Raw genomic sequence first — 14,249 nt, 5'->3', positions numbered from 1 at the left:
TCGCTGGCTTATGAGGGGGAAAGTGTAGTATTTATCAAATTCTAACACTGTGGCAAGACCTGAAGGCATACTTTCTCCCAATTGTAAACAATAACTATAATGCCAAATTATTAAAAAAAATGTTTCTTGATAAAAGTAATAAACTTTACCTAACTTTTGCTTGCCCAATTATCCAAAATTCTGAAACACTCAATGCTGCTTTCCAAGCTTTAAATCCTGATCTCATCAAATTATTTTCAGAACTGGAAGAACTACGAAACTTTTTACTCCAAAAAGTGTACATAGACTTCCGACAGCGGCAGTTGGCCTGGTCATTCAGTAATGAAAAACTTGGGGATAAGTTTGAGTACGACATGAAGTGTAGCTCTCTAACTGCTGAGAAGAAAGTAGCAATTAGGAAATTTAGCGATAGAGCAGGGTTTTGATGTCTACAGAGTTGAAAACCAGTAAGAAAAAATTTCATTGAAAAACTGGAAAGAGGAATTCCCCCAGTCCGAAATACCTACTGACCCTACAAAATTTTGGACGAAGGTGTTGTACCATGAAAATGTAATTGGAGAGAAATGTTATAAAGAATTAGCAATTATTGCACTGACCTCAAACTGTATCCCTCTCAGCACATCGTTTGTTGAACGGGTGTTTTCCTATGTAACCAGTGTTAAAACTAGGCAAGGAACAGGTTAAGCACAAGTTCTCTTGAGGCCATTCTTAGAATTAGAACGCATCTGCACCATAAAGAAACTTGCTGCCGAAGCTTCGAAGTAACCAACAAAATGCCGTCTCTTTTCACGAGCCAAATGTGCAAGAGGAAAGAAAAGCATTCGGCAAAAATGGAGAAGCTAGCACATCTACAGTGGTTGATGGCGAAGACTGAAGCCGATTCATTTGAGGAAATTTTGTCAAGTATTAATATTAAAACTGGTAATTATGTGATCGTATTTTTTATCATATCCTCATACAAATAATCTACAGACGAGTTCAATAATTTCACTGTGCTATTATCATTAGCATACCACAATTATGATTTTTTTTTTTATTCAAAAACACGTTTTGAAAGAGTAACTTAGGAAGAATACACACACAAATAAGGAAGAGGAAATAAATATAAAATGCGTTTGTCCTTTTTCTGAGTCTTCCTAATGTGAAGGACCAATGATTTGTATATCATGTAGGAACAAATCATAATTTTTAAAACGAAATTGTATTTTCCCAACTAAATACAAACCTAAGGTCCTTGGCATTCCATTTTATGCCCACCTCAATCTGACACCTAGCCCGAAAGCAAATTGTAATGTTACTGGACGGTAGCTAACTGACTAACACACCTTGATTGAAAGTTCAACAGCCGTTTCTAGCTCCCTTGAAAGTAACTCCTAATGTAAAGAACCTCAGGTTTACATAAATGAAAAATACAATTTACTATTACTTTAAATAATGGTGATAGTAGTAGTTGGTTGGCATAGATTCAGTCCCATGTCATTTTCATGATAATGAACAGAACTCAATTTGCAATAGTACCACTAATTGTGTTAGTACGTACGTATAAGATACAAATCAGATGTACTGTACAGTTTCGGAGTTGTTGGTTTTTTTAGTACGGAGTTTCTTTTTTTCTTTTTCCTGAGAATTACCATTTATGCAAGACAGAAGTAGTAATGCTTTCATCAATGTGTGAAAGCAAAGATAAAACTCTTTTGCACATTTTTGACTATTACCAAATTCTCATAAGGTTTTGATTATGATGTTTATAAATTTGGATAAAAAGTTACATTATATCATTTGTTGATCTAGATTTAATTAACCACTGAAACATTGTTAAATTCTGTATGCTTATACTTCACAAGCAATTACAATACTGGATATAAAAAATTAACCAGATGATTCAATGATTCTCAAAAAAAATTTCTGTTGGTTCACAGATCTGTCCTTAAGTACAAATTCTATATTCATTAGTGAACCCCAAATATAAGGATAAAAAATTTCACTTTGAAAAACCATATTTATTCATTGCTATCAGCAGACCGGATTTTTTCCATTAGGTTCACTACATAGTCTTTATCCTTCAAACAGTATCGATTAAGAGTTCTTTCTTCCATGTATACAAGTTCAGTGTAATTCAAATCATCTTTTTTATCTTTCTTTCTCTCCCATTCAACAGCAACCATATCCAAAAAACTCTCTTGAAGAAACATAACAGCCATACTCTCTGATGTCAGGTCCAGGTGGTTCACAACGAGGCCATAATTATTTCCTCCTGAATGAAGACAAAGATATGCTTCTAAGCATTTGCGTTTATATGAAGAGCCATGGTGAATTTGCCACATCTGCGGATGATGAGGTTCTTTATTTAGGTGCAAATCACAAGCCCTTGTCCAAACTGGGGAGTTAATGTCATGAACCCATCTCAGTGTATAACCTACAGCTTGTGAAAACGCAAATTTTGAGAGGTCGTGACGCTCAATGACCTCCTCTGGTAACTCTGGGAAGAATTTGGACAAACGCTGATAACTTTTCTTAAGCCAAAAGCGATGGTCTTTCATCTGAGAGAAATGTTCCCTCATTTTATATTCTTCCCAAACTAACTTAACTATGTCTTCATACTCTGTGATGTTGCCAGTTTGAGAGGTGGGGGGATTTTCTTCACTTCCCTCTGATTCCTCTGCAAAATATATCCACGGGAGGTGAGTCTCCTCAATGAAAGCATCTTTGATTGCTTTCCTTAATATGAGATACTCAATGAGCTTCCTGTACTTTGGATCCCAAATGTCCATGATGACCAAAGCAATGTTGTAATAAAAAGAAAAATCAGAAGCCTTTTCCAGTACTTCTTTTGGAACATCATTATTTTCCAGAGACTCGGCTCCTGCAAGCTTTTTCCTTTGCCGTTGAAGTTCCTGATTTTTACATTTTTCAATTCTGAACAATAATGGGCCTCTATCTTTTTCAGGTAGTGTCTTCATGAGTGTTTGTTCCCTCTCACTCAGAATCACATTTCTCCAAGAGTTATCTGATGATATGACTACGTTCACAAATTCAAAAATATTTTTCCGTTGTTCCTTGTTATATCGCATTAAAAACTTTTCTTCCATATAAACAAGTTCACTATCACTGATATTTTCACTTTTACCTTTCTTTCTTTCCCATTCAATAGCAATCATATCGACATAACTTTCTAGCAAAAATGGCAAAGGTAAATAGCCATCCTCCAAATTCAGCATTGATAAATTAATTCCATACATGCAGTCACTATGAATTTCACTTGACGCTTGCAGCCATTTTTCCAGCATTTGAAGTTTTGCTTTGGAGTTTCTATTTTTGCACCAAGCCTGAGGATGATGAGGTTCATACTTGAGGTGAAGATCGCAAGCAGCTCTCCAAATGGGGTGTGAAGATTTGTGAATAAATTTCAGCGTGTAGCCAATTGCTTGGCTGAAAGCATATTTACTCAGGTCATGACGTTCAATAATCTCAGGGTGTAGAGTAGTTAAAAAAGGCTTTAACCTTTCATAACTTTTTTTAATAAGCATACGATGAATATGTACGCCATCAAAGTGAGCTTTCAGATTAAAAATATTCCACACTAGATCGATGATGACATCATCTTGATCCTGAATCAGCCAATTGATGTTTTCACTTTCCTCTGTATCTTCATTAAATACGCAGATAAATTTGAAATCTTTTTCTTCAAAGTACTTCTCTTTGACAGCTTCCTTCAAGATCAGATTCTCAGCATATCGAAACATCTGTGGCGACCATAACTGCATCATGACCCTGGCAATGGCCAAGTTAGAGGCCTCAATCTCACTCTCTTTGTTTTTTTCCTTCGAAGGGGTCGCAACACTCGACCTTGCCCCACCATGGTGGAATCTCTTTGGATTCCCTTCATATTCATTTGAAGTTTTCTCCACATACTCCAAAGAGGTCTCAAATATGCTTTCTACTTGATGATGAAACTGTTCAGGCACAGTTTTCTTAATTTCTTTGATAACTGATGAGGCCATTTTCTTTTCTCATGATTAATCTGACAGGATTTTTTCTCACACCTGAACACACAATCTGGAAGGATAAAGGAGGAAGTACAGTTAAAATAATATGGTCAAATCTATGCTTTTTTAAAGAGTTTAATCAAAGAGCGAAAACACACCAAACATTCACAGTTCGCAAAAGTTCAATGAATGAAGAAGACCTTCATTGCTGGGCAACCACAGTTACCATCACAACAAAACGCTAACTCAAAATGGAAATCCTGTGCCCCTTCCGTTTTACGCGTTTCACATTTCCGCAGATTTTTGTGGTACACATTATTCACTTTTCCAAGGGGAACTTTCACTAATTTGCTTATTTTTTATATTGACTATATATCTCTAAAATAATTTAAAATTGTTTTTTTTTGTAGTAGAGCAACACCATTTATTCATTAATTACTGTATTTTTTCATGTTATGTTTGTGACTAAATACTGCTTTTTATGACAATGATTTACAGCATACTTATAATGTAGTAATGAATCTATTAAGCTCATTCCAGGTTGGGCCCCATTGTGAGCGTAATGGGTCTCTCTCCTCTCTCTCGCAGAGTAATGTATGATGTATTTGAAATTATATTGCTGTAAAGATTTTTGATGATAGAGCATATTGTACAAAATCTAAAATATTCACTCATTTTCATTATGAAAATAATGAGCACATATTTTAAATATTGTACATCAGGCTTTATCGTAAAGAAAAACTTTACAGTATTTCATTTCCAATACATCTGACATTACCCTTACACACACACACAGAGGAGAGAGAGAGAGAGAGAGAGAGAGAGAGAGAGAGAGAGAGAGAGAGAGAGACCTATCATGTTCAAGTCTGGGGCCCAACCTGGAGTGAGCTTAATAGATACATACCTACATTATAAGAATGCTGTAAATAACTTTTATCATAAAAATCAATGCTTAGTCACATACAAGCTATGAAAAAGTACAGTAATTGGTGAATAAACATTTATTTAAAAAAAAGCGAATTAGTGATAATTTTAAAGTATTAATAGTTCAGTACTAATAGTGAAAACGGCTTAAGCATACAGTACAGGGGTAACTTGATTAGTTGTCAAACGTTCTGTAAGACAGATTTATTTAATTTGTATAAAAGATTACTTTGTTTTAAACATTTTATAGATATTTTGCTGTTTACATTAACATTTCATAGTGAATAAATAATTGTCATAAGCATTTTAGGGGCGTAGATACTTAAGAGTAACGGCTGTAAAAGGGTACTAATCTAAGATGTCTTAAAAGATTTGTGAGATGGTTTGGGGCGTGTTTTTGCTTGAATTGATATTAAATTCCTTTAGTATTATAATTCAAGGTATATTTTTGTTTGAAATATTAAATGAAGCAGTGAAATGTTAAAATAGACAGTAACCTTGCGATAAATTTGTAAATAAAATTGACACCCATTACACAAAAATGAGAAAAAAGAAATTTCACTCTAATAATTAGAGCTGATTTTCAGCATTTGTCTGCATTCTTACTGCTTAACAGTGAGTTAGCTAAATAAAACTTAACATAAGGTACTGTCAACATGTATATGATATTGCCTTAGCAAAATCAGTGCAACAACCTAAGGAAAAAAGACAAAACTGAACCTCAGAAAATAACCAGACAAACTGCAGTAGCTACCTGTGCTTCATAATAAAAATTCAAATGAAATAAAGGAACACTAAAATATATCAATAGAAGAATAAAATCAAGAGTAAATGAAAAGCCATCCCATCTTAAAAACCATGCAAATGATAATGTACGACCATTAAAAAAAATTCGAATGCTCTACATAACATCAATCAAAACAGTTAACAATTCCTATATTTCTTGAATGAATTATGATTACCAGACTGTATTTTTTCCATACAAACAAGGTACATACATGTAAAGCAGGGTTGACCACAGTCAATACATACAAACATGGGCAATAGCCATAAAATTTAAATAACTCTTGGTTACTTTACTTATAAAATGCTAAAGCATAACATAACTGCATATTCATACTGCCTTTCCCATCACGTGATACATTATGAAAGAAATTAACTCAAGAGAAATATGATAAATTAAGCAAACATTTGTATTTTTCCTAAAATACAAACCTACAACGTTATGTAACTTAAGTGTGCATGCGCAGACGGCTATGGCAGACTTGCTTATTTCTGTTCCGATACTGATACAAACTCCTCAATATCATGTGACTGACTAGGTGACTCATAGAGACAGGGGAGGAAGATCGCTCCAAAAATAAAAAAAAGACCACCAGTAGCAAGACAAGCTACAAGGAAAAACAATGTTCAAATAAATACTCACAATTGCAAGGTCTTCCGTGAACATCTGTGACAGAGCTATTTTGGTATCCAACGTTCCCATGGAGCTACAATGTCCTTTCCCTTGAACATCAACTGCTGGATCAAAGTGGTATTACAAAGAACGGACTGTTCTACGCAATCCAACAGAGCTAACTGTCGATAGTAATCGCAACACTTGCTAAGCCGCCACCACTGGACCCAGGAAGAAAGTATCCAGGGATTTGTGCGTGACATCGTTTAAATAAAAAGATGTGAAGGTAGTTTGTCTGTTCCAAACCAAGATGTGAAGAATTAGTCCAACAGCATAATTCTTTCTCAGAGCAACAGTAGAATCAAAATTAATGATGTCATGAGGTTTGATCTGTTTCATGACAAGATACACCTTGTTCCAAACTTTCGTCGAGTTTCAGGGAGGATTCTTTAACCAGGCTGGCAACGACTTTTGCAACTTAAAAATCTGAGCGGTTCGACAAAAAAATATATATATATATAATATATATATATATATATATATATATATATATATATATATTTATTCTGAGGAGAGGCTCTACAGTCTCCAGCCGCGAAGTTGTAGGGCGTCTGCTGATCAATGTAACCTGCTCTTGTTTTAGTAGATCTGGTGTTATGGGAAGGCATCTTGAGATGTCTACCAGAAGATATAGGTCTGCATACCACTCCGCTCTTGAGGCCACTTCAGGGCTACTCATCTCCTTAGATCTATAGAAATTAAGCCTCTATTGATCACCCTTCTGATCTTACAGAATGGGGGGGGGGGGGGGTGGGGGGGGGTTGGGATACATACACATCTACGTTATCCCACCGATGTTGGAAAGCATCCTGCATGATGGCTCTCTTGTCTGGGACTGGAGAGCAGTACTACTGGGTAACTTGTGATTCCGAGATGTTGCAAACAAATCTATTGTGAGACCCTCCCACAATTTGAAAAGGCTGTTGCTACCGATTGTTCCAAGAACCATTAAAATCCCACTATCTGGTTTGATCTGCTCAAAGTGTCGGCCACCGCGTTCTTCCTGGATTGTACCAGGCAGTAAGAGTCAGACCATTAAATTCCGACCATTCGTGTATCTCAGCTGCTGGCTGGTTCATGTAGGAGACAACTGAGGTGTTGTAGCTCAAGACAGTGGTCTACTGTTGGAGGAACTGCAGAGCCAACCAGGCTGCTTTCATTTTCAGGATGTTGACGCGTTCCTGACTCCTCGCTCCAAAACCCCAAATTCAAAATTTTTAGAGTAAATTTTATTTTCCTAACCATACAAACCTGAGGTCCTTTACATTAGGAATTACTTTCAGCTGAGCTGGAAAAGGCGGTTGAACTTTCAAACAAGGTGGTTAGGCAGTTAACTACCAGCTAGTAGGTGGGAGCCTCACCTACCTAAATGCAAGGTATATAGAATGGGTCAAGTAGAGTCATTTGTGGGGGGTTGCGGCTTATCCCCCCAAAGAGCCGCACCTCCTGGAGGGAGGACAGGTCAGGGCAAGAAGTCACTCAGCAAATGTTTCATTCAAATGTAGATCACGGGTCACTTCAGTCATCTCTGCAGTGATTTAGTTTTAGTTTTACATTCTTCGAATACTACCATAATTTTGATTTTTTATATAATCTAAATTATTATTTAAATAATGCCAAACAGCTGCGCCATGTCTGGTTGTTATTCAAACAGAAAAAAGGAGGCATCCTTTTTCCGATTCCCTCGTGATTAGGAAACAAGACGGAAATGGGTACATCGTTGTAAGAGAAAGACAACTTTAACCCTACTACTCATCGCATATGCAGTACACATTCTGAAGAAAGTGCATATAAAAGAGACTTGCAGCATAAATGTAATACATAAATGTAACGGGTACGCAACGTATGAACGAGAGGAAAGCAATGCAGCTTCTTTCGGAACAACATCTAAAGCTTTAGATTTCATGGAAGTCAGGGACTTTTGAAGAGTATGTTCCGGGAAAGTAGAAGGGACTTACAGAGCTTGCTCACTCCTGGTTTGATGTGTTCAATTCAAGGGTACCTTATGACAGAAAAAAAAACTAGGCATGCTTATGGGATAAAACATTCAATGGAGAAAATGCACTCAAACCAGGCAATGGAGTATTATGCGACTTTGCACGCCATACTGAAAATTGTGTGTACTTGCCTTTTAAAGTGTATTTTTTATTTATTTTTTTTTTGTCAGATTTCGGATGTTTTTAGGGATGAGAGTTCTGAATGCCCAAATTGTATCGAGTACGCAAAAAAAAAGAAGGAAAAAAAATGCGTAAATTATCTAAATTATGCCGTGACAATTCTAAAAGATTTTCTATCATATTAATAATCTAAGGCTTCTATTATATATTAGAAAGCCATACATTATCAATCCACGATTTTGTATGTGAACAGTGATCTATATGAATTCAAAAGAACACCAAACGTATACAAGATAACAGAGTGAAAAGGACATATGACACTTACACCTAATCCCCAATACCTTCGACCCAAGGTAGTACTTGCCTTGATCGCTCTCACCCTGTCCTCCAGGCCTATCACGAAAATACCTCAAAACTACGGCCGCGACCAAAGTGACTGTACCTCTCTCCCTTATTCTACATACCTTGCCTAAATGTAAACATTCCCATTTGCCTTTCGGCCCAGATGACAGATTGAGGGGTGGCATGAGGTGGGCATGAAATGTAATGTAAAGGACCTCAGGTCTGTATAGCTCATTTGTTAAAGTCCAAAATTCTCTGATTCAACATCAGAATCATTTATTACAGATCTCTCTCTGTTAAATAAACTGTATTAATGCTTCAATAACTCAACAGCTGAGAGAGAGAGAGAGAGAGAGAAATTTAAATAGCTCTTTGTTAAAGTCCAAATGTACCTTTAATTCTCTCATTCACCATCAGAATCTATTACAGATCTCTCTCTCTCAGTTGCTGCGCTATTGAAATCTTAACGCGGACATTATTTGGTACTTAACAGAGAGAGAGAGAGAGAGGAGAGATAAGAGAGAGAGAGAGCGAGAGAGAGAGAAAGAGAGAGACGAGAAAGAGAGAGAGAGAGAGAGAGAGAATTTGTAATGAATGATTTTGATGGTGAATCAAAGAATTAAAGGTAAATTTGAACGGTAGGTGGCTCCTAAACGAGCCAATGTAGAGGCCATTGAGAAAATATCTATACCAAAGTGTCGAGAGGATGTCAGAAAATTCCTAGGTCTAGTTGGTCATTGCCGTAAATTTGTAAGAAATTTTTCTGACATCGCTGATCTGCTAACCAATTTGTTGAAGAAAACTGTTCCTTTCATTTGGACTCCTGAAACGCAAAGGGCATTTCAGTGCTTAAAAGGGGTACTTCTTAGTTTCCCCGTTTTAAGGGCTCCAGATTTTAACCTGCCTTTTTCGCCTGCCACTGACGCAAGTGAAGTCGGTGTCGGAGAGGTCTTATTACAGAACGACAGGCAAGACGTTTCTCACCCGGTCACGTTCTTTTCAAAGAAATTGACTTCCGCTCAACGGAAATATTCGACGGTCGAGGAGACACTCGTACTCATTCTGGCTATCTTTCTTCCACAGTAACGCCTATAAAGATTATGACTGACCATAACCCCTTGACCTTCAACAACAGATACAAAAATAAAAACCAACGTCTGTTGCGTTGGAGCCTCATGTTGCAGGAGTGGAATCTAGAGTTCACTCCTGTCCCGGGAAAAGACAACGTTGAGGGCGATGCTCTCTCTCGCAGCGTAGAGTAGGGATTCTTGCAGAGGGCTATGCGGATATTAAGGTAGTATCTGTATAGTTCTAATTACAATGTGCGTACTGTTGAAGTAGGTGCTTAGGTTCTTATTGTAAGGAGTAGATGAGTGTATAACGAATATGTATTAATCATAATTTTCCTTTACATGAGTTGAGTAAATGCCTTGGGCTATAAAATCAAGAATAGTTTGATATTAAGACCATATTTTGTGGCAAAATTTACTTTAATGAAGGTTGGTGATGTGCTTAAATACATTATGGAATGAGTGTTATAGGATACAAATGGTTAATATCGTAAAAATTATGTTACTGAGAGGATGTTGGTATTTACTGGTCATTGGCACATGGTACAATACGGTGGGGTGATTAATTTGGTGGTTAGGATACTAATAGGAGAGTTTACACTGTTAGCTAACATCTACTAATCCGGGCATTCTTTATTTTCAGGCATAACTACGCTTCACAAAATTTTTGTGTGTTGGGGTTGCGCAGGGGAAAACTGTTGGTTTTCTCTGTGTTGTCCAATGTTGGTGTATGTATTCGGTAAAACACTTTTATAGTGATCTAGTTAGTTGCCACGGTGATATAGACAGGACTATTGTTCGCTGAACATTGTTACAATGAGCGTTGTGAAACAAAGTGAAACAACGTTGAGTGTGTAAAATAATTATGGCGTATGAACAGTTATATGGAATCCGGATTAGAGCAGTGTAGCTCTTAATTATGTACGTACGTGAGAGCTTTTGAAGCTCTTGGGTTAAAAGTGTTTGGCGTTTTCTGTGTTGTAGATTCTCCATCATATATTGATGATATTTTGTTAATTTTGGTGCCTTTGTGAGCTGCATCCTTGCCATCCCTCCTGTTGGATAACAGGTTTTGTAAGTTTATTATTTTTGCAAATTCATACCTTTTTTTTTTGAAAGGTTGCATAAAACCTAGCTTGTTGGTCTTTTTAATGACTATTTACTTTTTTTCCTCTTTATATAAAAAAAATTATTTTTTTTCTTTTGGGAGAGGTGTCACTTTGTTGTGATATTTTATTTAATTCCTCGTTATTTTATTATTCTTGTTTGTCTGTAATGTATAAGACCTGTATTATTTATTTAGTTTATTTTCCTCCTCCCCAGTGGTTTGTCTGTTTGGTAATTGCCACTAATGACCATTCTGTCTTTTCATATATTTGTGAGTGAGTGGTGCTGTCTCTGTAGCTTTGTCGGAGATGCTTTCGACTGGAGTCAGTTGATCTCTGAGCCTCATTACTCCTGGTGACTGTTGGATTTGTTATGAAATGCCTGCTTGGATATACTGTTATTCTTGAAGAATTACTCTTCATCCTGCCTCACCCTTGGCTCAGTAAATGTCGAAGGGTTCTCGCTTAGCCAAGGTATAAGTGATTAATATTTTTGGAATGTCCAGGCGACCTTTGTGATGCCCTTGGCTCTGGCTTGATTTGGATGTCCCGGGTTTTCTGCAGGATCATCCTCGAGGACGTAGGATCGCTGACGTATGGGTCCTGTGGAGTACCATAAATATATATATATATATATATATATATATATATATATACATATACATACATATCTACGTACAGTCGGCCACAGGAATAAGTACACACATTTCAGCCACAAGGGCTGGATGTGATCTGGTAACACTGGAACTGTGCATCCAGATGCATGATGAAACCCGCACCTCCACAAGTCTTCCCCAACATTTTTCCCTCCATCCTTCACTCCCACCCTTTCAAGCACACTTTATAACTTCTGCTCCCTCTCTCTAATTTCTCCTTTAAGGAAAATAATATAACTGAATCTATCTATTCTGTAGGTTTATTTTCTCATCATGGAGGCGAGAAAACCCATCTGTTCAACTTTTGTCGTAATAATATTATTACTTGCTGTTACCGACAGAAGAATTAACTCGGTTTTCGTGGATCTCTCTTGTAATAATGGGATTTAGCTATCTACCAATAAAAGCCTTATCTATCAAATAACAGCATACCTACTACTCTTTAATTATAATTGTAATATCAACAGCCACATTCCAAATTCTTATTTTTACAAAGACAACTAGCATCAGATCATGTAGGACCTTACGTAACGCAAATTAAGCATGAAGGAATAAAGAAGGCATAAGGTAAGGAGAGAAAGACCTCCATAGGCCTAGAAGACACAGGAGGAGGAACAAAGAGTTATAAGAGAGAGAGAGGACAACAGCAAGAAGGAGGCAGACGGAAAGGAGACACAGTGTAATAGAGCTGAGAGTGTGGCTGGTGGAAGAAGAGGCGCCATTACCCTCTTAAGTATAATGGGGGCATAGGTCTTGACTTGTCCCAGGGGTTATTATGGGAGTCGATTCTTTCTTATGGATGGATGTTTGTTTGGTCACAACCGACAATCATTGGATTAAATTCTTGTATTTCTGTGCATGATGTACACTTTTGTTTGTTTGTGCTCGTTCTGCATCACCCAGGACAGCACCAAGGTGGACCTCATCGCTAGGACCCTCACAGCGGATGCCTTCAAACACCTCACGTGGGGAGCTGCCCTACAAAGGCCTGAAGAGGGAGCTTATCCAGGCCTTCTCCCTCCCAGTTCCCCAATGAGCCGACCAAATTTTCGACCTCGTGGTCAACCCCATGACCACCTCGGATCCCAGACTGGCCTGGCACAAGCTCCAGCACCTGGTCCTCCTGCCAGAGGTGGACCACCAAGGACAAAGGCAGGAGGTGAGCATCCTTCGCCTGCTCGCGCCTGAAGTCCAAAGCCAGATCCCTAATGCTGACACCATGGAGATGGAGATGAAAAGTCTGGTGCAGCGGGCTTTCGCACTATTTACCGCCATCTAAGCAGCAAAATTCTCCCCTCCTCCATCAGCCAACAGCCTACTGCAGGAGGACACAGTTGGTGTGCAGCATACCAGCAATCGCAGAAGCCCCTCCCAGACGTAGGGTGGTGCCGCTTCCACCGCCAGTTCGGCAGCAAGGCACGGAAGTGTGAGCGCCCTTGCTCCTTCCACCCTTTAAAAAACGATGGAGGCAGTGCCCAAAACAAACGCCCATGGCAGCAGCAGTAACAAAGTCCCAACCCAGGGGCTTCTATGTCCAGGACAGCATTTCCAGCCTCAGGATGCTGGTTGACACTGGTGCCATGCAGTCAGTGTTCCCTTTGTCTGCAGTGGATTGCAGCCGCGCCCCCAACGACTCAACCATCCCCGTAGCTGCAAACGGATGTCCAACTGCACCTACGGCACCAGGGCCCAGACCATCGCGTTCATGGGCTGGACCTACACCTGGCCCTTTGCTCGCAAATGTATGGACCCCTCTACTGGGGGCGGATTTCCTCTTGGTGGATGTGGTTCACCAGCGCCTTCTCGATACAGAGACCTGCCTCTCCCGCCCACTCGCCAGACAACCAAGATACGCCTCCCTTCTACAGGAGTTTCTGGATATCTTCTGCCCCGAGCTTCGCCAGGTGGCTGGGGCCGTGCCCAAGCACAGTGTCTTCCACCATATTGAGACCAAGGGCCTCCAGAAGCTATTCCAGGAAGCCAAGACTACGTTCAAAGAAACGGAGACGATGGGAATCTGTCAAAAGGCAGTGAGTCCGTGGGCGTCCCCCCTCCACATGGTGAAGAAGGCAGACAGTACTTGGATGCCCTGCAGCGACTACGGGCACCTGAACCTCGTCACCACGCCTGACAGCTACCCCCAGCCAAACATGCAGGACCTCACCAGGCCCTTACACAGCACCAAGGTCTCCTCCAAGATTGACTTGTTTAAGTCGTATTTTCAAGTCCCTGTCCATCCCGATGATATTCCAAAGACGGCGATCATCACGCCCTTCGGATCCTTCATTTTCGCTTTCTCCACCTTCAGCTTGCAGAATGCTGGGGCCACTTTTCAATGCCTCATGGACAGCATCCTCGGTGACTTACCCTTCTGCATCTGCTACATGGACGATATTCTTACATTTTCCAGATCACTGGAGGAGCACCTGAACCAAGTCCGGGCCATCCTCAAGCTCCTACAGGAGAATGGACTTGCTGTCTGTTTTGACTAATGCACCTTCGGCGCCGAGAAGGTGGATTTCCTTGGCCACAAAATTACAGCAGCAGGAGTTTGTCCCATGGCGTCAAAGGTGGTCGCAGTGGAGAAGTTCC

At 39.2% G+C, this 14,249-nt stretch overlaps 2 protein-coding genes across 3 annotated transcripts in view; both read right to left on the bottom strand.

The window, feature by feature from the left end:
• LOC135222776 (autophagy protein 5-like) overlaps positions 1–14,249 on the bottom strand; it is a 172,781-nt gene that overhangs the window by 150,419 nt on the left and 8,113 nt on the right. The window lies entirely within an intron of this gene.
• Positions 1,986–14,249, bottom strand: part of LOC135222775 (uncharacterized) — a 99,800-nt gene continuing 87,536 nt past the window's right edge. For both annotated transcript variants that reach the window (XM_064261031.1, XM_064261032.1), the window contains exon 2: positions 1,986–4,056. In XM_064261031.1, the coding sequence (XP_064117101.1) occupies positions 2,001–4,001 (2,001 nt within the window). In that variant the 5' untranslated portion in view covers positions 4,002–4,056 and the 3' untranslated portion in view covers positions 1,986–2,000. The remainder of the gene's footprint in view (positions 4,057–14,249) is intronic.

Source organism: Macrobrachium nipponense, chromosome 8 (assembly GCF_015104395.2).
Source record: "Macrobrachium nipponense isolate FS-2020 chromosome 8, ASM1510439v2, whole genome shotgun sequence".
In the NCBI taxonomy this organism is placed as follows: Eukaryota; Metazoa; Arthropoda; class Malacostraca; order Decapoda; family Palaemonidae; genus Macrobrachium; species Macrobrachium nipponense.
Note: the sequence above shows the minus strand (reverse complement) of the source record. Positions and strands in the feature narration are given on the sequence as shown.